General features: G+C 39.9%; 1 protein-coding gene across 1 annotated transcript in view; it reads right to left on the bottom strand.

The window, feature by feature from the left end:
- The window catches only part of gabrr2a (gamma-aminobutyric acid type A receptor subunit rho2a), a 76091-nt gene that overhangs the window by 34416 nt on the left and 14692 nt on the right, over positions 1-26983 (bottom strand). The window contains exon 3 of the mRNA XM_056393736.1: positions 8381-8448. Within this exon, the coding sequence (XP_056249711.1) occupies positions 8381-8448 (68 nt within the window). The remainder of the gene's footprint in view (positions 1-8380; positions 8449-26983) is intronic.

Here is a 26983-nt window from a genome sequence, read left to right as displayed (position 1 = left end):
ATTTTCTCCACAACCATCTGGTGACGCTCTGAAATGATTCTGTGACCCCCAGGTTTACGACCACTGGGTTATGAATTAAACTTTTCATTTCTAAAAAAGAAAATCTGTATTATCTTGTATGGTGGTTTTTCTTTTACAGCCGACATGACTGCTGACAATTTACCAATTAAACAAACTATTTTTAATTTTTTTTGTTGTTGTTTTGCATGCGTGCATGTGATTTGTTTAGTCTTTTTCCTTTCTTTTCCCTCCTTTGTGTACTTATTATTCTAATTCTATATTTCATCTATTAACCATAATACAATAATGTTCTATTCAAACTGTAGACTCTATGTTTCATATAGACTATATGATAGGGAAATAGAGATTACTTTACAGTTAAGTTGTGGACACGTATACTGTCCACTAACATGCATTCACACAGAGAGAGACGTGACTGACAGGAGTGGAACAGTCGGGGAGATCTGGCTGCTGTATGAACCAACACGCAGCCCGTCAGCTGGAGAAACAGGCCATCATTTAACTGCTCTATTGTCAGCATTTAATGAGATTTCCTCAGCTTCCTGTTTCCCTTCCTATTGACTTCATATCATTCAGTCGGTTACTATGCCTGGCAACCGCCCAACAGACAAAAAACAATTTCAGCCATTCAAAGCTCCTCAGCTCTGCACATCTTTTAAACTGACCAGATAACAGACAGTAAACCATTCAAAATTAAACAAACAAAAACAAATCTATTGTTCTGAGTTGGATGGAGCTGAACTCAGTTGAAGCCAGAAAAAGTCATTTACTTAAACCTCTTCACTGTTGTATCAGATGGTTTTACCCTTCATTGCGCAAGAGGAAAATATATGGGATTATATAGATGACTGTTTTGTTTAAATTTGTTTAAAACACAGTGCTATTTTTTTCACCCAGCAGATTGACCACTAATTCTTTTGGCGATTGGCGCTGACCATCACACACAGAGATCCTGTCGAACATATCTAATATTCTGTCAGAAACCTGATGTTGGATTCCAGCCTCAACCTAAATTAGATATTAACGAGGGTTATCCACTCTGTCTTCTACATCTAAGGAATATTGCCAGAATCTCTTTAATTTTGAACTTCAGAAATCCAATGTTAAATCATATATGCTTCCATTTCGTCATGTTTGGACGACTGCAAAGGTCTATTCCTAAACATGGATAAAAACAAAAACAAAAGACAAATGTACAGAATGCAGCAGCTAGCTCTGACAAAAACTAAGAAATAAGAACTGATTATGTTCCTTTTTAATGTCTTTACTACTGTTTGTTACTTTTAAAGCCCAAGATTAAACATCTGAGTTACTACCTCCTCATCAGTCTGCACAGAGACCCTCCTGTTGGTTTTTCCATAAATTATTCTCAACCATATATTACTGTATAAGCTGTGTATGATATGTTACTGTGGATTTCCAATTAGGGGGGAACCGATATGGTTCTTTCAGGGCTTCTTCTGATACAGATTATTAGTAATCAAGGAGACAGATAACCAATATATGGAACTGATACGCCAACTGCTACATGAGGACTCTCACCGTGGCATCAAGGTGTTTCTATTATTTCTATTTCTATTATTTTGTCCACTCCATTTATATCAATGAAAGTAGGCGAAATAACTCCTTAATGATCGCACAGTCGAATCAACAACTGTATAAAACTATTTTAATACAAACTGAACATTAGAACCTTCATGAAGGAGACTGTTTACATCAGTTATAGCTACTAATAAACTGACAACTGAGTGTATGTTAGTAATTATAAGGTGTATGCACAGGCTGCGAAGAGCCTGACTGAAATCAGTTGGTTGATTTCATTGCAGTTCTCACCTGTGAACTGATTCACCTGGTAACCTAAAGATGCTCTTTAATTTAATAGATTTATCACAAAAACAAACTTTGCAATATATTTGACAGAGCTGGTCACAGGAAGGCCAAACACATACAGTAGCTGCTGACACCTCACACCCACTACAGTCAGAGAGAGACGTGAGCAGCAGATCCTTTAAGTCCTGTAAGTTGTGAGGCAGGGGGGCGGAGGGTCCATGGATCAGACTTATTTGTCCAGCACTAGTTGCACAGATGCTCAATTGGATTGAGTTCTGGGGAAGTCATCACCTTGAACTCGTTGCTCCTCAAACCATTCCTGAACCACTTTTGCCACTCCCATTAGGGAATACCGTTTCCATGAAGAAGTGGACTGGGTCTGCAACAATGTGTAGGTAGGTTTCACGTGTCAAAGTAACATCCACATGAATGGCAGGACCCAAGGTTTCCCAGCAGAACATCACCCAAAGCAGCTCTAATGCTCTTCACTTTGGTTGGATAACTTTAGAGGAGACTGGCGTTGACCAGATGACTCTAAAGTTGTCAAAATCTTCAAAAAGGAAAACTGATGATGTTTTAAAAGTAACAAAATTACTCTGAGGCACTTCTGTTGCTTTGGTTCAGTTGGTCTTGACTTGGCTTATAAAAATAAAAGATCGCGCATGTAGACAAAAATGATGTCACGTGGAGCTTGTGGCAAAGAAAAATAAAGGACGCGAAAAATGCAAAACTGACTAAGAGCCATGAGTTTGTGGCGAGCAGCTTAGAGCTAAGAGTTTCCATGGCTACAGAGCCGAGCTTTGAGCCGGAACTCTGAGCTTTGAGCAAAGTTCTCAACTTCTAGTTTCTGCATCGTTTTTCTAGCTTCAGCTTTTCAGCCTCTAGCTTTTAGCTTTGTTTCTTGCTTCTCGCATCTTTTGAGTTTCTTAGCATTTCTTACTTTCTCTTCTCTTACTATCTTCTCATCTCTGGGCCTTTTTCCTTCTTCCTTCTTCTGACTTCTAACCTTTCTGACTTTGTGTGAATTGTTCACGACTGTTTTATCCCCTGGGGGCTGGCGCATGTTTCAGGGGCGTCACCCGTCGCCTCCTGTGTTTCCACTTGGAGAAGAGAATAATTTAAATCTAGAGTTTACTTATAAACTTGCACATCCTTCTTCCACCATGACCACAAAACATTAAATGAAATAACATATAAAACTACTTGCACTAATAAAGGCAGAGAGAAGTAATAGGAGTGTTGATTTCATATTACATCCTTCAAACCTGGAATTAATCATGATATAAGTGGTTAATTGATCAAACAACAATATAAACATTTCCTAAAGCTAATAGTCTATAAATGTGGATTACACAGCAGTTCTTTGAATGTAATAATAATAATATGCACATTCTGGATGTCATGTAGTGTGTTACCTTGTGTGAAGGATGCTGACAGTATGGTCACATGAAGGACATTGTCTTAAAATCTACATGTTACATTTCAAACATTCTATGGGATAGAAGTTTGGGATTAAACTATTGCATAGGAACATCTCATGAGTTACAGAACAGTTAGAAATTTAATTTTACATTCTTCTTTAGATCTGTGTCTGTGAAGAGAGTTCTGCTGGTCACTACCCATGATTGGAATGTGGTTTGTAGTTTATGACTCTTATCTAGAGAGGGACAGAGGAAGGCAGGTTGGTGTGTGTGTGTGTGTGTGTGTGTGTGTGTGTGTGTGTGTGTGTTCATGCATGGCACAGACAGGCCAGGATTCACACCTTAGTGACAATCAGTCCTTTTGTTGTTACTTGTCCTATACAAGAAACAATCAAATATCATTAGACAAAGTCTTATTGTTACAAACTGGAGATTTTGCCTATATTCTCCAGTTGTCTGGTGTCCATTGGTTGATCCTCTGGAGCTGACCCTTTGACCTTTGGTCTGGTTCTGTGTCTCTCTGACAAGCTAACAGCATGGACTGTTTGTAAGATAAGGGTCCTTTGTCTCTGTTTCCTATCAGTTTGATAGTTTGATGGTGGGAAGAGTCATAAAGTGTCAATTGTGGGTCTGTAACTCTGCATGTCCTTATAATGAACTTCCTCAATTGCTTGTGACTGATGCCAGGCCAGGTATGTCCGCTACAGCCCCCCATACCCAGCGAGCTGCCATGCACTGTGTGTTGTGACACCTTTCTGTCAGAACCAACAGAAACTTTTTCAGCAATTTGTGCTACAGTAGCTCTTCTGTGGGATCGGACAACACAAATGATCCTTTACTCCCCACGCACATTAATGAGCCTTGGGCGCATGTGACACTGTCGCTGGTTCACCGGTTGTCTCACCACTGCAGACCAAGAACACCCAATAAGACCTGCAGTTTTGGAGATGCTCTGACCCAGTTGTCTAGCCATCACAACTGCTTCCGTCTGGCCTTTGATTCAGGGTTCCAAGAGCCAGCCGGAACATATACAAGAAGTCTTGTATTCCCTATGCCATACAGGCTGAAAACAGAATGACTGCAGCTGGGAACACTTGTTACACATATTCTTATTTTATAAGATTTGCTCTTGGAATGTATTTATTTATTTAACCTATCTGCTGCTACATGCTTGTTTGCACTATTGCAATATGTACATATTATACGTTTTTAATGGCATGTTTTGTTATGTGAAGTGTATGGATTTTTATTGTACTTTCTTTGGGAGATGGATTTCCACTGAGATGGATGATAGTCAGACAATGAAGTCAACCATAGCTATATTATTATTATCACCATATAAGATGTTTTCCCCGTCCCCCATTTAAAAATGTAACACGTTTACTCAGAAACATTTTAACTGACTCACTTTGTACTTTTATCTGAGCACCTTTCTACACATTGATATACTTCTACTGTAGCAAAATGACTTTTCAGTAACAGTAGTTAGTGACCGTTCACGTGCTGCAGTCAGTGTCTCATCTCCAGTCGCTGGAGTTTGTTATTGGTTGAGTTTATTGCTGCTCTGTCTGAACACAATTGATGTTGCTGGTTTCTTCATCACAGTGTCTATCTACCTGTTGTACATTTAAACTTACAATAGTTCTGCTCCAGCACCCAGAGCTCTCTGCTCCTTTTAATGACTTTCACTAATTCAGCAGTTGCTTACATGCTGTTCAGATCTGCTAGTTGCTTTAGCTCAGTAGTTAGTGATAGCTTCTCTCCCTCTCTCTCTCTCTCTCAGTGTGTCTTCAATCAACAGGTGAACTTGTTCATCAGAGTGCGCTGTTGTTGTAACTTCAATGTGGAGGATTGTGATGTTTATTACATCGTCAGCGATGTCTGCTGTCTTACCTTCAACACACAGCTGTGCTCGTTAACCCGGGATCTATTCCATCAAGGTAGATGAAGGAAAATCCTGGTTTATTTTCTTAAGTCTCGAACAGAAGTCAGAGTTTCGTTCCAGTTCTGCGGCTCATGGGATTCCCTGCTCAGTAACCATGGTAACTTATACTGCTGAACTAGCCTGCTTTAGGCTAGTTCGGGCTAACTGTCAAGCTTAATGTATTTGTATTTCAATGAACTTCCAACGGCCAGAAACAGAATCCCACTCACAACTCACTCTTTACTCACTCTTTCATGTGCTTCTAAGGCAAAATAACTATCAGGGGTACCAAAAAGTGCAGCCTAATACTGATTTCTACTTAATTTTCATGTTGAGTTCCTGTTCACAACCAGCACTGTTATAACAGTGTGATTGATATACATGGGTCAACCCTGCAGCTGTGCAGCAAAGCAAAGATTCATTCGATTTAGATTAGATTTGGCTTTAAAATACAAAAGGATACTTTGATACTTTTTTCCTCAACTAAAAACATTTTTTCTTTAAATGTGTAGGCTATGTTTATGAATAATACTGGCTAGATTGATATGGCCATTTATGTAAATGTTTGAAATTGTGCATTGTCATATTGATAAATGTGAATTGTTAGCCATACATGGAGTGCCATCTTATGGCAGCATATATGGTATCCCAATCAAATCTTATGGCCAAATATTAAGGTGTACATGTCACAAAGGACCCTAAATTATGTGAAACTTTAAATGTATGGACTAAAAAGGATGAATGTAAGTCAAGGTTAGATTGATGGTTAAATAGGGATCTTTCCCTTTTTGGTCACATTTATATTACTGAAATGGAAAGTCTGTCAAGATGCATTTATCCATTTTGTTGTCTTTCCATATCTAACAAAGCAGTGAAAACCATCAACAAATTAAATTTTGACCATATTTGGGAAAAAAAAAAACATTATTTAAAAGAAGCTGCCATTGTAAGAAGATATGAAAATGGCGGTCACAGGCCATAGACTAAATGGAACCTGAAAGATCAAATGGTTAAGATTGTTTCTAGTGAATAACAACAGATTCTGGTTTTGTGTTCCCACAGAGATTTTCAAAAAGACTGGTGGAATAGAATTTAAATTTAAAAACTACCTGTTAAATTATCCTCATTCCATTCACAAGCACTGTCATATTGGAAACTATTATCCAAGCACAATTTCACACCACATGATGTTCCCCCCTGGAAGTGCATTTTCATTCTGATTAGAAATAAGTCTTTATTTTTCTGAGTTTGATCTGTCGTGCACTTTTTAGATGAATTCGGCAAATACTTACCTTTTGAGGTATTTTGTGTGAAATTAGATTTCCAGTGGAATTGTAAACAATTTGACAAGGTCATTAGAAGCATACCAACCTCCTTTATCTTATTGGTTAAAAATGCATTACTTCACATGGTGAGCAACTGATGATTAATAGACTAAAAAGGTTTTCCCAAACAAGTTTCTTTACAGTCATTCTATTTCCTGTGCAATTCAGCACAGGCTTCTCATAACTTTTGTCAACCTATTCTACAAAGATTAGAGCCTAACTTTTGAAACAAGGAATATGATGAGGAATATGATATGTATATATATATAGATTATTATATGGATCATTACGGATAAATACAGATGATTTATTTTTCTTCTGTCTTTATAGTAACATTTTCTAGTGTGATATGTATGACTGGCTAAATTCCAGAATTCCTTCTCTTAGTCTTTACCACACATGGTATTACATTAAGGAGGATAAGAAAGCTGAATTTTTGTTTATTTTATAAAAATTCTTAATCCACAAATGTAAACGTATTAAGACACAAGCCTTTTTTTTTTTGTTTTAATGAAAGAAGTAGTTCTATAATGTAAATCACTGATATATGGAAAAGAAAGCAGCACAGAAACTACTGAACATACTTAGCAATAATTATCAATTTGTACTGATTGTACCTCTTTACACTGTGCTTTACTAGTTCAATAAAAAGAAGAAAAAAGAAAACATGTCAGCAATAACAAAGTGTTTCAAACAAGTCCTCCAACCCTCTGACACGACCCATAGAAGTGTCTCCTGAAATAGCGCCCCTACGGTGGCATGCGTACTAGACCCTCGTTGTCATCGTTACCATAATAAACAAGCGACTGTACCAAGAGCAGCGCACCCAACGTTGCTGTGGTTACTATAATAAACAGTCATGGCTTGGTTAGGTTTAGGAAAATATCATGATTTGGGTTAAAATAAGTACTTCCTCAACATCAGATGATCTTTGTTGTCATTGTTACAATAATAACAACGGACAGTCATGGATAATAGAAACAATATAAACTACCGGTTTCACATGGGAGTCGAACACTCCTGTGTCATATTCCTGTGTTCTGGTGACCCATCCATCCACCACAACCTCCTCCTGACATGGACTTTGTCTCTCTTTATACTACGTCACTTATACTATACTACCTTTTTCCTTTTACTCCAGTCATCATTACTACGACCACTAGATGTCACCTAGCAACAAAACATATCTATGGGTCATAATAACCTGCGGGACAGACGACCTGTGGGCTAGTTTTTTTGAAGGAGGACAGTCTCAGTGTTTCAGTCCAGCTGAATAGAGTACAGTAGTATAAATAAAATATTGTGTGTTTGGAACATTAAAGCATGTAAATCTATTTTAGAGATGAACACTAAATATGGATATAATATCTCCTCTTTAATATTGATAGCTTAAAATAAAAATGTGCATATTTGATTTGTTGTCATTCATCCAAACAGCAGGAGCTGCACCATTTCTTGGACCAGCTTCAGGATTCCAACTGGTGCCACCGTATGTTCTTCCCTTGGCCTATTATTGCAGCATGGCCCACTAAAATTATATGCTCCACTTACATGTAGTTACTGGATTTAAGACACTTTTAACACTTAACTAAATGGTTTTAGCCTTTGCTATTGACAGACATCATGTTATGTGACAGAAAAAAGCTTATACAGAAAAACTGATTCCATCCATCCATCCATCCATCCTATTATTGTTATAACAGCATCACCTGGCTTCCTCCTTTAATCCCGGCTGCTAACAGGCTTTGACACTTCAACGAAACATTTTGGGGTATTTGCTGAAACACTAAATGTCACTTAATAATTACATGGAACTGGTCGGTGTGTAAACAGGTGTGGATAAATACAGACTTTCTTACCATATCAACTTCAGAGATGCTGTCCAAGCTCTCCACCTGAACATCCACTCCAACAGGGATTGCGGGACCTGCCGAACAAAAGAGTATATCATGAACTGATGCATGTGAAAGCACACTGTTATGTAACAGGAGGCAAAGCTGCTGCCAAGCCGGTTTCTGGATCATACCAGTTGGCTGCCTTCCTCCACTCAGCTCAGTGAATGTTTTGAAAATTGGATAAATGTCATATGTTCCTAATATTCTGTATATTAATAATGAACAGTGATATTAAACATTCATCCTGGCAACCTCCAGTTCCCTTCTTTATCAATATGCTACTTTTCAGTGAGATGATTCACTACAAATAACTTAGATCATTAATAACTCTCAACGTGCTAAATATGATAGGAACAATGAATGATGGTGTCTGACACTTTCTGTTTATCCAAACCTAAACTAAGTTGAGGCAAAGTCTTTGCATTTCATATCATTCCCACTGGAAACATCTAAATCTGCTGATGTTATGTTAAACTCTTTGCAAGATGAAATAATAACCAAGCTGTCAGTCCTCGTGGGAACATCCTGAATGTTTCCATGCTGTGATTTACATTTCCACTTTGTTGCAGATCCTGTGGATGGAAATGTTTGTCCACCAGTTCAGCTCTTGGGTCCAGAGTAAGAAATCTCAACACCTGCTGCTGCTGAGCGTGTCAGGGAGTTTCATGGATATTCATGGTTTGCAGAGGAGTATTCCTCATGTCTGTGGTGATCCCCCCCTGACATTCTCTGCAGCACCATCATCCAATCAAAATGATCTTATCACCAACAGTTTGGTACAGGGAACCACAAAAACTACTGTACAGCATTTACAATAGAAACTGAGCATGAATCCTAATGATTTTGTCAATCCTGTGTTTTGTAATCACATCCATGTGACATGGTTTGACCTCACAGAACTATTTCTGTTGGCTTTTGGACAATTTATGTTTGGGCTTTTGGTTGATTTTCTTTATTTTGAAATCACTTCTCCTGTGCATCTCCTGGATATTCATGTCCTGTTTCTCTCCTTTGTGATTGTCTGCCCCGCCCTAATGTGTTTCACCTGTGTTCAATCACTTTTGCCTCCCTTCTGTGTATTTAGTCTCTGTGCTCCCTGTTGTCCTTGTCAGTTCATCTGTTTTCCTCTGAGTTTCCGTACAGTCTCTTGTTCCTGTTCTCTGAGTATTTGGATTTTCTCTTTTGCTTCAGTTTGCCTTCATCTCGTTTCCCATCTGTCATGCTCCCGTGTTGCCGGTATTTTTTGGGGATTTTCTGGTTTTCTGTTCCTACTTGTTTTTTGGATAACTTTTGTAAATACTTTTTGTTGTTAAAAAATGTTTTTTTTTCCCCACCAACCCCTTTTTGTGTTTTGTCTGCATATGGGTTCAGTTTTCCCTCAACCGTGGCACCATGTCCCCCGGAAGATCAACTCCACTCCATCACCTGTATTGTAAAACTAAGGCTAAGTCCACATTGATATGTTTTAGTTTTTAAACAACAACAATCTCCATCCAGACAACTGTTTTAGCTCTTTATCAGAAACACACCTGAAAACACATATCACGTGACCATTCACATACACTGGGCATGGGCGAGCCGGTGTAAACAGGAAACAGATTGTCTACTCTGCAGTTGGTTTGTCACAAAATACTACCAACAAGGAACAACAAAGACAGTTGTAGCATTAAAATGCTGAATTTAACTGAACAGGTACTAGCAAAGATAACACTTGGATGTTACTGACACCGTGGGTGTTTACACCACCATTTCCAAAGCTCTCGGTTTTCGGTCCGTCCAGACCACAACATAACCCCACAGTTTTCAAAATAAAACTGGTCCAGCAGAGTTTCTGAAGTCTCTGAGTAAACGAAGCAAGAGATGAATTTTAAAACTAAAACTTATTGGTTTGGGTGTAGCCTAAATGGCCAAAAGACAACCGAGTGGATGAAACACAAAAAAAGGGAGAAAGACAAATCATTGTCATGGTTAAAAAAACAGCTTAGACCTTATTGACATGATTTTAGAGGCCATCCATCTCACGTTTTCCCCACACTGTGAACTTTATGACAAAATTATTCAAAATGTTAACAAAGTATTGGCAAAATAATAATAATAAAAACATGAATTAAGACCATTTATTACAAGATATTGTAATTGTAATTGTAGCACATTGATTTCAAAAATAAAGTAGTACCAACAAAGTACCAGTGTCCATTATCTCATATATACTCACAAGCCCCCGGTGAAGCACCACAGTGTTGGAGTTCTCCCCAGGGAACGAGAGGGTCGCCACTATGTGGCTGAGGGTTGCTGTGGGGAAGGCTCTGACTGTTGTGTGTGTGCTAATGCACCAAACAATAGCAGTACCAAACTTCTTGGAGTCTCTCGTGGTATCCTGGAAAGGCTTCTGCCTGGGTACTCTATAGTTCTGCAGGGGGACTTCAACGCCCATGTGGGCAACGATGGAGAAACCTGGAGGGGCGTGATTGGGAGCAGCGGCCTCCCTGATCTGAACCCATGTGGTGCTTTGTTATTGGACTTTTGTGCTAGTCATAGTTTGGCCATATTGAACATCATGTTCGAACATAAGGTAGCTCATGTGTACTTGGTACCAGAGCACCTTAGGCCAAAGGTTGATGATCGACTTTGTGGTCGTATCATCAGATCTACGGTCATATGGTTTGGAAACTCGGCTGAAGAGCGGGGCAGAGCTGTCAACTGATCAGCACCTGGTGGTGAGTTGGATCAGACTGATGGGAAGGCTGCTGGACAGACCTGGTAAACCCAAGCGTGTAGTGAGGGTGTGAGGTCTTCAACTCACATCTCCGTCTGAGTGGGCCATGTTCAAAGCCTCCATTGCAGAAGCAGCGCTTAGGAGCTTGGCCGGACCAGGGTTTTCCAGAAGCAGCAGATCAGTACCGGGCGGCAGCTTCGGTGGTTGTGGAAGCAAAAACCTGGGTTTGGAAGGAGTTCAGGGAGGCTATGGAGGAGGACTTTCGTTTGGCCTCATGGAAGTTTTTGCAAGTCAGGGAGGACAACTGCTGACCTGGACTGGAGATGATGTTGGGTGGTGGAAATAGTACTTTGAGGAACTCCTGAACCTGGCTAACAGTCAGCTGAGCCTGAAGACTCAGGGGAAGTCTCATCACTAACCCTGGCAGAGGTCACTGAGGCAGTCAAGAAGCTCCTTGGCAGTGAGGCAGCAAGTGTGGATGAGACACGCCCTGAGATGCTGAAGGCTCAGGACATTGGAGGGCTGTCTTGGCTGACACACCTCTTCAATGTCAAATGGAGGTCAGGGACATCTTCACATTGAAAGGAGCCAGCTAAAGTGGTTCATAAGTGGTATCCCATCTGGCCTGGGAATGCCTCGGGATCCCCCAGGAGGAACTGGAAAGCATAGCTGGAGAGAGGGATTTCTAGAACCTCCTGCTTAGCCTGTTGCCACTGCAACCCGACCCCAGATAAGAGGAATATTATGGATGGATAATGGATGAATTTAGGTAAAAGGTTAAAATATAATGTATTTTGTATATTTTGTAAGCAGCTAAAATGATTCAGACTGTATGGGATGTGACTGGTAGGATCATTAGCATTAGAAGTCTGACTAAATATAATATTGTGAAAATAAAGCTATAGAGATATGGACAGCAGCTTTCTGTTACACCACTAATGTCTACAGTAGATTGAATGAACAAACAAAGAAGCTGGGGGGTTTCATAGTGAGCTGATCCTGAGTGAATGTCTCCCAGATCAAATATCAATGTGAGTTTCATGGAGCCAAACTTAGGGATTTAAATTTAAAAAACATAAATGCGATTTTATTAAGTTCCACGTGAACTCACGGTTTAACTGGTGTGAAATCCAGGAATCAGTAGTGTATATGAATGAGGCATCACAGTACATTAAGTTCACAGAGGTACAAGTGATCAAAACAGAACTCTGAATTCTGTTCATGGGTTAGTTTAATATAAGAGCGGAAAGTCAAGCAACATTTCTCATAAAAACCAACTTTCAGCTTTTTCAGAGAAACTTTTCTCTCTCTAGTGAAAGGGCTTCTGTTGCATTATTATGTTGCATTGTTGCATCATTGCATTGTTATGTTCAAACAAGTATTGCTATGTCCAAATAAGATGGTTCTTGATTGGTTAATATAACAGTACATGTAATGAACCTGTAGGCGGTGCCAGTATTTTATTTACTACATCTCATTCTGCTTTACAGTAGGGGATATCTGTGAATGTTTCATATTTCTTTAGCATTTTTGCCATGACCTGACCTCTACATAAGGGTTAACAGCATTACATGTGACATTTAGCATAGAGGAGGGAAGATTTACAGGCGATTTAAACCACTCTGCATCTATACAACCTGTAATCCAGAGATTCACAGAGACACTGAATTCTAGATTAGAGATACCAAAGCCCCTCAGATGAGGGTCTGTGGAGGGATCTCTGTGTTTGGGATTATTCCATACTTACTGGAACAATGGCATCCAGTGTGTCGCATTTCTTGTTACATTAGGCTTAAATGGTTTTCTGCTCTAATAGTGACCTCATTAGCCAATGCTTCACTAATTTAAGATAAAGCAGGACTCGGGAGTACAACCATTTTAGTCGCACATGCAACCAAACTCTGATAAATCTGACATTTAACAGATCTGTGCGTGTTTGTAGTGTTATTTTTTCCCCAGCTCAAGACCGGCTTCTACTCTGCCTCTGATTGGCTCTGACTGATCTCCTTCTTGAGAGACAGCACAACCTTAAAACATACATAGTACAAAATTAAGAGATGTACTGATTTTTTTCTCATCAAGAAAGAAATACTACAGCAATGTCATGCTGTCAGGGTGAGCAAGGCCAGCAGTGCCCTCCCAGTTAAAGCTAAAACTAGAAAATTACAATCAATTACAATGATACTGAAGTGGAAGTGATATCTCCTTACCTCTGATCTCACAACAGTGTTCTGTCACTTACAGGATCCGATGCCTGTGTATTTTCCATGTAATTTACTGCCCACGTGTGGTGGCAGCAAGGTATTGTCTCAAAACTTTTATTTGTTTATGTTGTTTGTTAGCTTGTAACTGGCAGTGGCTGACACAGTGTTAGCGGTTGTGCTAACTCTCTCTCTCTCTCTCTCTGTACTGACAAGGTTTCAGGTTTATTTAAGGTTTCAGGTTTAATCCCACAAGTTGACAGGATTGGTTCTTCAGGCTTGTGACATATGAAACCCTGACTGTCTGAATCAGTTTTTTAGTTATTGATTCACTGCAATTCAAGGTGGAAACACTGTCATGGTGTTGACTGATTATTTCACTCATATGTATAAAAAATATCATTTGGATGTTAACAAGTATTACATTGCTTATATACAGTGTAGTGTTTTTCCCGAGGAAGAGAAAAGTTAACTGACAGATTTTTAATGATGTTTTGTGACTTTGCCCAAAACCAGTGTTTCAGCATTGATTAGGGGTTTGAGTGTTTGCAAGTTTTTTGATTTTAACTAAAAAATGTAATATGATGTTTGTCTGTTTGCCTTATTTTTTTTCACTGCTCTTACAAACACAGCTAATGTGTTTCTGTCTTATCCAACTCTGTGATTTTATGTTTTCAACACAGCCAATCATGGATGTTATCAAGTGTTGTTGTACCACTGAATATCTATGAAGCTGTGTTGGTTCAAGGCTTATAAATAACAGCCCTGACACGGAGCCTTGGTTTATTTCACCCAGCACCCCCCTGTTGTTTCTTATGTGTTCGTAGTTGTTTTACTTCCTGTCTATTGGCCCTATTTTGTCAGTGTAAGTGCAAGGAGAAAGTGCAAATCCACTTTCTCTATTCTAAAGACGTTAAAAACAGCTGTACGTTCAAACGAGTTGTACTTTTTTGAATTCTTATTTAATCATGGGCATGAGAGTGCTGTCTCCCATTCCCTTCATTTATTTATTTATATTCTTTTATTTATTAAACAACTTTATTGGTAACATAACAAAAACAGGCGTGACATAAAGGACATAATGGACAGACATAAAAAAATGTGTGTGTATCGTATGAGTGTGTAATATATGTGTGTGTATGCATGTTTCAATACACTTGTCGGAAGAGTAATAATAAAAAAATTTATGATGATGATAAAAATAAAATGTAAAATTGTAGTAATATGACAATATGTATTATTTATATATTCAACATGATATAATAGATTTAAATATATCATTAATATATAACAATAATAATTATAGTAAAGTAAAGTTGTTAAATGATGAGTGGCGAGGTCAGGTCGAGCTACCGTGGAGGTGAGCAACAGGTCCTCCCCCACGCAACAAGCAACACTACCCAGCTACAAAATACACACACACACACACACACACACACACACATATACTGTATATACGTAAATATAATAAGGCAATTATGGTGCTGTGGACAGATGCACATTTTCCACAGAGATGTAATCCATGAGTCAGTTTTCCCAGTGAGCAACATGCATGTTGGAATGCGTGAGCATAGTGAGCAATGCGTGAGCGATAGTTAGGGCTGTGAAGAGTAATCTACTGTTTGATTTGTTCAGGTTCCGGGCTGATATGTCTCCTACTGGGCAGAGTGCAGGGGATGGTGGGATGTGGCAGCCAAAGAAAACCGAGTGTCTCTGTGATTTCCTTCCAAAAGTGTTTGATGGGTGTGCAGTGCCAGGTGGCATGAATACAGTTGTCAGGGCTGTTTTGTGCACAGTGTGAATGCCATGTTAGACCATTGCCAAAACAAAATGTATTGTATTTGGAAGTAGGAATGTTCTTGCTAATGCTACTGCACTCAATTTGTCTATAGACAGAATATCAGTTGAGCAGGTCACTGAAACCAAATTACTGGGTGTTAAATCAGATAATCTATTGTCTTGGTCTGATCAGATAGATCACATTGTTTCAATGATGGGAAAGGGCATTGCAATTTGTTTGGGTTGAATGGGTGATTTAAGTTGCAAATATTGATAGAATGACACTAGAGTGATTTTGCTAAAGATGTTTTTTTTTTCTTTTTTTTAAGGTTCTCTTGAGCTGTTGGCTGGGCAGCCCTTTAAAAGCTCAGTGTGTCTCCCTCTTTCTCCCATCAGCAACATCCCTTCTTTGTTTCATTTGTTTGGTTCATTTTCACACTGCATTTACCAATTTACTGAATCAACATGTCCTGTTTTGGTTTTGTTATGTAAATAAGTTAGTTTGATAAATTATTTTTAAGCAGGTGCCAGTTTGTGACGGATGTGTGATGCCTTTTTCAGCCCATGTGTGGAAATGTCCATGTTTTTTTTTTTACTTAGAAAATCAGGATTGTTCCACATAAGGGTGAAATTAGAAGGGACAAGAGTGGTTTTAATGATTTTGTGAACTTTCCATCAGGCTGTCAGAGTCGCTGTCGCTGTTCTTGTTAATGTTTTGAAACAAGGATGGAGTCTAAAAGATTGGCTTGAAAATGGTAAATCTGAATTCCTCCTTGTGTTTTTGGTTTTTGCAGAGTGTATAATTTAATTGTCAGTGTCTTGTTTTCCCAGTAGAACTTTGAAATTATTAAATCTAGAGATTTGAATAGGATGTTTACCCAGCAGCGGTTATCATTTATGGTTTTGATTAACAGGGTGAAGTTTTGAGAAAGAAGAAAAGCATGAATATGAATGGGATGAGTTGTGGCTGTGTGCTGCAGTCGCCAACTATCAAGACCAGAATTGCTCATGAACTGCTTTATTGTTTCAGCGGACTGCCAGATACATTGTCTAATGATGGGTGGATAACTGTATCAAAGTTGGCTCCTGTTGTTACTGGGCAAATGGAGATGTTTGAGATTTAAAGATTATGGAAAAAGAATCGATCATCAGTGTTTGGGCCATAAATATTACCAAATGTTTGTGAGCTGTTGTTGATTGATATGTTAATAATTATAGAATGTAATTTGGAGTCTGTGATAATGGTGTTATGGATGAATTATACTTTTTTGTTCATTAAAATGCAAACCCCTCTGTTTTGTGCTGTTGAGCGGAGATTATGTAAGTAAATTGTGATTTTTATTTATTGTGGTCTGATTCTGTTTTTATGTTCGAAATTTAACTGACATTTTGAAAGGGTCACTCTGGGTCGCACATTAATGCTGAAAAGTGCGGTTGTGTGTGTGTGTGATTGGCAAGGTGGGGTCTGTAAATGACACAAACACAAGCAACAAGAAAGCATTACAAAAAGAACTAAATGCAAAAGAAAATTTGGGGTGCCGGTCATGGCATTTACTGTAATGATAATGAGTCTTGGGCGCATTCATTACTGGGAATAGTAGCTGTCACTTTATATTTGAGTCCTCAGAAGTGAAATTGTGACTATTGTGGCTGTGTATGAGTGTGTGCAAAATGAGTGGGAGCGTAGAGCCAGGGGGTTATGTCCTAGACTTGGTGCAGCTGTCTGTCCACAGAGATTACTGCTTTTTATTCCTTCTTTCATCATTTGTTTTCTGATGGAATCAGCTGTTTACATCTGAACATGATTTCTCTTGGATACTGGTCATTGAGCCCACAGTTTGTTCCTTTACGCTGTTTGTCTTTGAACCACTTCTATTTGCTTGAAGTCATTAAATTTTGCAGCGATTGGTCATAGTTGGTTGTTGTAGTTTTTTTTTTTTGTGTGACATTGTTGACGGTCTCTGTGGGCAGTTGTAGCTGTTTGGTCATGAATTCCTTGACTGACTTTTCAGGTTTGTGTTGTTGTTCGGTGAAAACTGGATTGTCTCCGATGCTTTGTGCTTATTTATTGTGTTGCTCTTCACTTAAACAACAAAATCCGTCCATCCATTTTCTTCCGCGGTGGCAGCAGGCTAAGCAGGGCATTCCATACATTCCTCTCTCCAGCAATTCTTTCCAGCTCCTCCTGGAGGATCCCGAGTGTTCCCAGACCAGATAGGTTATGTAATGCCTCCATTGAGTTCTGTTTCTACCTCGGGGTCTCCTCTCAGTTGGATGTGCCCAGAAAACCTCCAAAGGAAGGCGCCCAGGAGGCATCCTAATCAGATGCCCCAACCACCTCAACTGGCTCCTTTCGACATGAATGAGCAGCGACTCTAATCCGAGCTCCCACCGGACGTCCGAGCTCCTCACCATATCTCCGCGGCTGACCCCAGCCACCCTACAGAGGAAACCCATTTCAGCCGCTTGTACCTGCAATCTCATTCTTTCAGTCACTACCCAGAGCTCATGACCACAGGTGAGGGTTGGAACTGGTAAATTCCAGCTCAGCTCCGTTGTCACCTTCTGCAGTGATCTCTCTGTCAATCTTCTGCTCCATTCTACCCTCATTCATGAACAAGACCCTGAGATGCTTGAACTCCCTCGCTTGGGGCACTAACTCCCCCCAAGTTAGAGGGAGCAATCCACCAATTTCCATCTGAGAAACATGGCTTGGACAACAGCAAAAACCATTTTTCAAATAGGTTGCTACTTAACACATGCTCCAATTCTGTTCATTTGCAGAATTCCACTAAACAGGCCTGGGTGGAAAATATCAAACTGAGGGCGCAATGCATGTTGGCATGAAATTCATTTGGCATTTCCATCATCTGCCAGTGGTTTGGGTGTTGCACCGAATATGCTGAACAAACACCAGTTAGCTGCAAAATACGCCTCAAAGCCATTGCCTCAAATGTAGCAGTGACACATATTTGTTTCACCACTTGAAATGCCATCGGGATCTCCACCCGCACCAAATAAAACACCAGCCCAGAAACAAATGACTGTGGCTTTTTTGTTTGCCAAGTCAATTTCATATGACGAAAAAGTCCAAAATGGAAAGAAATCAAGACATGGACCCAGTTAGTGCAGTGTTGTAATTAAGACACCTGATCCAAAGTAGGAATTGCTCGGTTGCAAGTTTTTTGCAGAGACAGCGCTACCATTGGCCCACCAGCAAACAAATGTGACTCACTTCACCACACCTACCAATCTGTGGTCGAGCAGAACATGTGAGCCATATCTGTTGCTGTTTGCAAGAAGGTTGTGAGCAGCTTTTCATTCAGTTGGAAGAGAAGGAGACCTGGCAACAGTGCAGAAAGACTTACATATCCTTGCACACCAGCTCATCAGCCAGTCTCCTACCAGGTGGGGATACCGGCAGAAGAAGAGCCAATCTCAAGTCTTGGCCTCAGACCTATAAAACACGGCACCTCGTTCTGACCTGGCAAGACCTGAAAGTCCTCAAGTCAAGTGCACAAGGATCTAAAACCCCCTTGTTGTGTCAGTGAGGTGGCAGTAGCAGATTGGACAAGAGACTGAGAGACAATTTAAAATGGCATATGCCGATGCCTACTTCACTTTTCCTCTTCCTGACAAGTGTAGATATTCTCTAAAAGCAGTCCTTGTAGCCACAGGGATACCTTAATTTAATTTTTTTAGTTTTTAGTTTTTTGATCAAAATTGCAGATGGAAGACCCCCTTCAACACACCCACTGGGAACTACAAGTACTTGGTTATGCCATTCGGACTCACCAACAACCTGACTGTCTTCCAGTTCCTTGTTAACAATGTGCTCCGTGACACAATTAGTTTGTGTTTGTCTATCTTGATGACAGCTTGATTCGACAGCGGGGGAATAGAGAGCTGTTGGCTATCAAACTGGTGTATATCTATATGAGTATATCCAGTCCACCAAGAGATTTAACTCCTGGTACACGAGGCGATTCTTTAACGTAGCATATACAGTCCAATCTCTCCCCCTTTCATTTGCCAAATAGTCTCCAGATTACCAGTTGGTAATCTGGCAGTTTCCCAGCCATCCTCATCTCTAGTTGATGCTGTGTATGATTTTTTTTTTTTTCTTGCCCGCTCCTTGCCTGTGTCGTGATTTCGGACTTTGTTTGGACTTTTACTTTATTTCCTGTTTTTATCTTGTAATAGTTAGTTTCGCTTGCTGTGATTGTCTGCCCCACTGCCCTGTCATCTGCCCCCTTGTGTGTATTTAGTCTCTGTCCTCCCTGTTGTCTTTGTCAGTTCATCTGTGTTTTTGCCTGGTTTTTGGATTTCTTGCTTTCCCTTACTGGACTTGCCGCACCCCTTTAAGCAAGACTTGGTGTTTTTTACTTGTTAATAAATCCTTCAACCGAGCCAACCCTGTCTCAGAGTCTGAATTTGGGTCCTAAGTAACTTAAATCTGACGGCCTGTTTGCTATGCTGACTGTCTTCTTGTGTATGACCTCTGGCTTTCAAGTAAAGACTTTGATTTTTGAACTCTCTGGTCTCCTGTGTATAAGTCTATTCATTGGGTAAAGATTTTTACAATTCCAAAGAAAAGGTTGGGTTTAACTGCCCTGCATCCCTGGGGCCATGTTACACATCTGTCAAAAGTCATGCACTGCTCTGAGGCTCAATAAAGTTCATCTTTACTTAAAGTTTGCAGACAAAACCAACCAAAGGGGGGGAGGCCGGGCGAGAAGTGCATCAGGTAAGATTCACACACCAACTGATCAGACAGGGTAAAAGACTGAGTCCACAAACAGACTGGGACGCTACAGCAGGGGCCGGTTTCACAAAGATATTTCAAGACTGGTCTGTAGTGTTGGTTCAGTCTTAATTTATCTCATATATTGGTCTAATGCAAGAAAGACTGTTTGACAAAAGTAAACACTTGACCCATTTTAAGCCAAACAAATTAGACACTTTACACACATGCTAACTCAGGCTTAAGACCAATGTTACCATGGTGACATGTTAATCAGTGACACCTGCACTGATCAGTAGCACCCAACAACAAAAAACAGGAAAACATGGATTATAAATCTGGTTTGCTGACATTGTTATGGAGAGAGTGATGAGAAAGGAGGGATTTTTTAGCGCCTGCAGTGATTTTTTTTTTCCCAAATGAGATATTTCTTTTTATTGTTATTAACTCTTCAAGTAAAATGTCCTCGTACCTGTTGATTTCTCCCAAAAGCCTAACATTTTTGCTGCAGTAAATGGGGCTCAGCGGTTGGATGCAGTTCCTCAGTCTGCAATTTATTTTCATTTTGAAAAAAGTCTTAATTTTCCCAGAATTCATTGTACCACAGTGTGGCTAAAGATAGTCAAGAACTAAACTGCTTTGTGCAACAGATTAATTCAGTCCATCTGAAGTCTGACTGTGTTCTATCTAAGACACAGTCTGTCTTTGTGACTCTGGCCTCAGGTACAGCACAGTAAACAGTCTGCCAGGGAATAAATGGAACTGGGACGGTATAAATACTATGGAACTAATGAGGTAATCATTACCAGGTGAGAAGGTGGGTGTGGGTAATCTGGTTACTGCAGGGCAGGTGGGAGTGACAGGATCAGGAATGACAGCAGAGCAGTGAGTAGGACTGTAATATGATATGAAATAAAACTCATCACCTTTTTCAGCTGCACTGGATTAGAAGGTAAAAACACTGAGGATGAGCACATAGCACACAGAGCCGTGTCCTGACCCTCACTGACCACAGCAGCACACACACACACACACACACACACACACACAGTGACAAAGCAGTGTATGAAACCCACATCGTGCTTATCTTTCTAGTGTAGCCATCCATCCTGTGTCTGTGGCTTTGCTGTCAATGCAAGTTACATATTACAAAATTCTAAAAAGAGCATATATTACAAGTGTTAGATGATCATTGACACAGTCCGCAAGGTCCTTGTTCCTTTTTTCATTTAGTGCCTTCGTTTTATTTTTCATTGATAATTGTGCTTGCATAATTATGTTAAAAAGGCCAATTAAAATTCTCTATAGAAAAAAAAAACAATTACAATGTTGACAATGAGATCCTATAAAATAGATTTAAAAATAAATGAGTGAATACAATAAAGTGATTAATGACTAAGAACCATATTTAATTAAAAGCCAGGTAGGTTTTGAGTTTATGTTTAAAGATTTCATCTGCTCTGAGAGACTGTTCCATCAACTCAAAGCATGAAAGCTAAAAGCTGCCAAAGGTTTTACTCCTTCACTCCAGAACAATTAACAGATTGTGCCAGAGGACCTGAGGAGGCGTACTGATTCATAGGCTGTAAGCATGTGAGGCATATCTGCTGGTGCAACAGCATTTAGTGCTTTAAAAACAAGTAAAGGATTTTAAAATCAATACAGAAGCTGACAGGTGACCAGTGTAAGGACTTAAAAACAGGTGTGATGTGTTCTCTGCTTCTGGTCCTGGTTCTAAATCAGCTCCACACATGCCCCTCCTCTTTGTACATATTTTTGGGTTTGCTGGGAGTTAGGCGTGGAGTCAGACACTGCCAAGACGGCGACAGTGGAGCAGCTCGCTCTGAGCTTCAAAACCACTCTACAGGAACCTGTGGGTGACGTCACAGAGGCTACTGCCATCTGTATTTACAGCAGGTCTCTGGTTTAACTCCCAGCTGGGTGGACTCAATCTGTCCTATTAAATTAAGGTAAAAAAAAAAGTAAGATGTTGGACAAAAATATGAATAACACCGATCGATAAATAAGTATCTTCGCCAACACTGGATGTCCTTTTACCGTCAGTTTTGGACTGTTTCTCATCTCTACATGAGTCGGGACAAAGTGTTATTTGTGGGGTAACAGCTGTCTGATGGCATAACAGACCAGTGTCTGTGCTAATCTACGCTGTAAGCAGGAGGAACTGCTGCCAGCTTAATCTCCTCTCCACTGATGGAGTGGGGACTGCCATGCAGCTATGCAGGGCTAGGGCTAAATTGACAACTGCAGGCAAGCTGTATTACATTGGGCAGAACTATTTGTTGAAGCTATACTCCAGTCACCTCAAATTAAGCCTCTCCAGATGGTATCTGGGTGCTACTGACCCGACCATCAACGAGGACTGCTCCAAAAAAAGAAAAAAGAAAAAAGAAAAAAAAAACCTGGTGATTACTGTGATGTTCCCCTGAGCCCGTGTCCCCTCGCACGGGGAAAACCAGTCACTTTGGTGCTTGGGGATAAAGCAAATGACAAGTTTCTGCTGTTCATGATATTTCATAAGCTGAGCTTCATCTTGTGCCAAAACAAAAATCCCTTCACATTTTTAAGTGACAGCATTTAATTTGATTCGAAATAATAGAGCAGAGCTGAGCCTAAAATCAATGGGATATTACATTGTGCTTTGATGTAGCAGGGTTGATACAATCTTCTAATTGAATCTACACAGTCCTGACTTCAAACTCCGGCAGCAGCAACGACAGCCCTGATGTTTGGTGGATATCACACGGCGTTATTTTAAGACTCGCGGGGGACGATATTCAATCACTTCATTTAAGAGCCTCTAGTCAGAGAATACAGAACATGTTATGGCTTTCTGTGCATTTCAGTGATGCACCAGTGGCCCTTTAACCTCTACATCAAGACTAAAAGATTAGAAACTGCTCAGTGGCAGAGCTCCCAGAATGCATGTGTGGATGATGGTGCAGCAGGGGATCTCTGGAAAAGACTCAGAGCTCTGTTCATTCCCCTATGGCTAAATAAAGACCATGTTTTACCTTCTTACAACCAGAACTCCACAAGGTCAAGTCTGCCAGTTCCTGTCATGATGAGTTCCATTGTTCTTTGGCCTTCAATCACACACTAATAGTTAAAGCTACATTAGTAGATTTATTTTGAACACTTGGGGCAGTAGAACATACTGAAGCCTTAACCTTCACATTAAAGCTCCAAATTTAATTATTTTTAAAGTATATTTTAATATTTTAAAGTATTGATCCATAAGAAGATATATTTGTGGTTTAAAGAACCAAAAACCATCTATATGTAGTTTTACATCTCCTCTCTCAGGCTTCTCTCTGGAGCTGTAGTAGCAACAGGTCAGTTAACCAATCAGAAGAGATGATGCTCTGAGCCTCTCTTCTGATTGGCTGACTGTTTTCTGAGTGATCCAATAAAAATCTAGCAAATTTGGCTGAGAGCAGTGACTGCTTTGTTGTGACATCACAAAGTTCCAGAAGTCCTGACAGCTGGTTTTAAGACTCAGTTTCTAAATACAGGCTGTGTGTATTTCTCTGTGGACTGAGCGCTTTGATACTTTCACAGTATTAATATAGAACCTAGACCCTTATAATCAAACAACACATGGACATCTACCTTTACACTATATGGGACCTTGAAATCACATGCAAGTGACACCAGCATGGTTGTAAGTTTGTATCCGGACATGTCCCATCAAATATTCATGGAGGACAGAATTGTCCAACCGAACAATATTTGAGTGAATTCGTTCACACTGTTTGTTTGTTCCGATGTCTGCTCCCAGAGGCTAGGTTTCCAAGACGACAGAGTTAAGCATGCTAGCATCTGATTGGCTGAAAGAGCAGGTGCTATCTAGAGGCTCATGTCATGTACAAATATCACAAGGTGGTAAAAGTGGATCAGTATCAGTTCAGACTTCAAACATGGGAGAAAGTTTAGAATTTCAGATGACTCTTTCCTCTGTTGTCTGTACTGCAGGACACAACTTAATGTTGTCCATACCAGCAGGTTTTGTACTGTGCAGATATCATGCCACCAAAAAACAGACATCAGGAGCTTTTTCCCCATCCACAGCATAATAGTAATCTAACGAGCCAACATCCACAGAGATTTAAAATGAAAACCTGCTAGCTAGCTAACGTCACCAGCCTTACATTATTAGATCAATAGTGATGCATCACTGGATTAGCAGCATTTTACTGTGGTAGCCGGTCAAGGTGGAGCTAGTTTTAAATGTGAAATCAAGGGGAAAAGGAAACTGCAACACCAGCCTGGTTTCCTTTGCAACATAGAAGCAATTTTTCTTTTTTTAGAAAAGTTGACAGACAAAACACAGGTGTGAATATTCTGTGTTTCCATTGAGTGATGTTATGTGAATAAAGCTTCTTCTCTCACGAAAGATTTCTAGCAGCCTTTCTGTTACAACTGGCTCCCTGGGGCCTGATATGACAGGAGCAGCAACTTGAATGTGAGAAAAGTGTTTCCATTTCAGTTTAGTGAAATATTACTTGCTTGTCATGCAAAAAACATTGTTTTGCGACATTTGAAAGTTTTTTTCAATTTTTTTCCATTAATGTTTTAAAGTTTTCAACTTCAAATTGCACATTAAGCAAGTTGATGGAAACACACCTAGTAGTAGGACTACTGAATGTAAAAATGTTGATGTTGGATGCAAAATATTGTTTGTTTTTCTCTCCTTAAAGTGTTCAGCTGACTGCATCAAAAGGTCATAAGGTCAAAACTTTCTTTTTAGTAAAACTTTCTTAAAATGCATTAAAGTGCAAGCACTGCTGTGGATGTTTATGATGTGAGATATAGTGGAAACAGCATCAGGTTGATGAAATCATTCAGGCTTATAGACCTCTGGCTGCAGATCTGTTGTTGGTCCAGAAAACAGGATTTCCTGAAGAAGCATCTTTCCATTTGTTGACTCACTTTCATTAAGCATCACTGTGATTGGCTCAGCTGTTTCAGCTGTTGAGTGATGAGACTGGTGATGTGACTATGTTCTACAACGACACGTACTGCCTGTGTGATTAAAACAGTAATCTGATCCACTGTTAACGAGAAAAACATTGATTATTCCAGCTAATTGAAAGGAGGTACCCGGGACTCTGGTTTCGGGTTGTACACTGTCTGTGTCACTGGATTTTTGCCACCTGAGTCAGATCTACATTCCCTGAATCAGCCTTCAAACACTGTGCAGATGATACATAAAAGAAAAAGGCTGCATAAAACTGCCCCACCTCTGACTTTGTGACCTGCGGTAAATCCACAACACCACTAAGCCACCACATTTTCTGAAAAGCACACAGTGGCTTTGGTTCGCAGTTAACAGATCATAACATGAGTCGCTCAGAGCCCATACATCAAATGATTTGGCTGACAGGCTTTCTCTCTCTTCCCCTTCTGCGTGGATTAACAACAAGCTTAATGTGTTATTTTACTGCGGATTAAGAGCAATAATACACCCCACACACAAGCCACAGTAACCCCCCTCTGTTCACTCAGAGACGTGAAGCCTCTGACTTTGATCCACATCTTGTTGAATGTGTGTGTATGTGTGTGTGTGTGTGTGTGTGTGTGTGTGTGTGTGTGTGTGTGTGTGTGTGTGTGTGTGTGAAACCATGTAGATATGTAATAATCTTGCAGGGCAGGCAGCGTGTACTCGTCAGCGCTGCTATTCACAAACCGGGGGTGTGAGATATGATAGACAAGGATTTTTACTATTGGGGGAGGGGGCTACTGAAATGATGCTACTGGTTGCATTATGGGAAATGTTGGATCCAATGTTGTAGGGGCTTGACCCACTGAAGGGACTTAAAGGAGAAGCTTTTTTATATGAATTCACAGCTATGGTAGAGAAACTCTCTCCGATACTGGGTTGTGTTCAAATAAAAACAAAAAAAGTAATTTCAAAGGGGGGTAAAGTCTTGAATCTAAGCTTTAGATCTGAGGATGGAGATATGGATCATCCACTGGCCAACACTTAATCCTGAGCCTCGACAACCATCGGCCAGATCGTCATGAAATTTTCTGCAGAGATTCATTCTGCTGGACTCCTGTTTTTTCAGCTAGCAATGCCGCAGGGTCACAATCTGCCTTTGACCTTTGAATATCTTAAAAAGTATCTTAAGAAGATAACGCCTAGATTTTCATAAAGAGTATCTCTAATTTTCACGGTCCCAGGAGGATAAAACCTAGCTTCGGATTACTTTCTTACTTTTTTATAGCATCACCATTTTTTTCCACTTAATGGAAAAGAGGTGGATGTTTATTATTGGGGGAAGGGAATACTAAAATAATGCCATCGGTTATATCATGGGAGATTTTGTAGCAAATGTTGTCAATGCTTGACCCACTCAAGGGACTTAAAGGAGAACCTTTTTTTATATGGATCCAGAGCTATGGTAAAAAGCCCCTTTTCATCCACTGGCCAAAACTTAATCCTGAGCCTCGACAACCACCATACAGATCTTCATTAACTTTTGTGCAGAGATTCATGTTGGACCCCTGTTTTTTAAGTTAGTGCCATCAGCAGGTCACAATCTCCCCTTAACCAACATCTTAAAAAGTAAATCCTGGATTTCCATGAGGAGTATCTCTTATTTTCATCATCCCAGGAAGATAACACCTCCTTCTGAACAATTGTCTAACCTTTCTTTATTGTCACCATTGGGCCACATTGTCTACATAATGGAACCAGAATAGAAAAACTAGAATAACCACTTCGTGTCTCCCTGTTCATCCAGACTGAAATTTTGTCATATTTGCTGTGTGAAGTCTTGAGTAAAAAGTATTTGTGGGGTCATACTGACCTTTGCCCTTTGACCACAGAAAAAACTAATCAGTTCATCCAAGTGAACGTTTCTGCCCAAGGTAATGGAATTCCCTTGAAGAGATCTGCAGATATTGTGTTCACAAGGCCAAAACTGTATTTTGTGAGGTCACCGTGACCTTGATCTTTGACCTTCAAAATCTAATCAGTTCATCCTTGTGAATGTTTGTGCCAAATTTGAAGAAATTTTGTCAAGGCGTTAATAGGATATCAAGTTCACGACATACGTACAAATGGACACCCTGAAAACATAATGCCTCTGGCTCTGACTGTC

This window comes from Seriola aureovittata, chromosome 13 (assembly GCF_021018895.1).
Source record: "Seriola aureovittata isolate HTS-2021-v1 ecotype China chromosome 13, ASM2101889v1, whole genome shotgun sequence".
Taxonomy (NCBI): domain Eukaryota; kingdom Metazoa; phylum Chordata; class Actinopteri; order Carangiformes; family Carangidae; genus Seriola; species Seriola aureovittata.
Note: the sequence above shows the minus strand (reverse complement) of the source record. Positions and strands in the feature narration are given on the sequence as shown.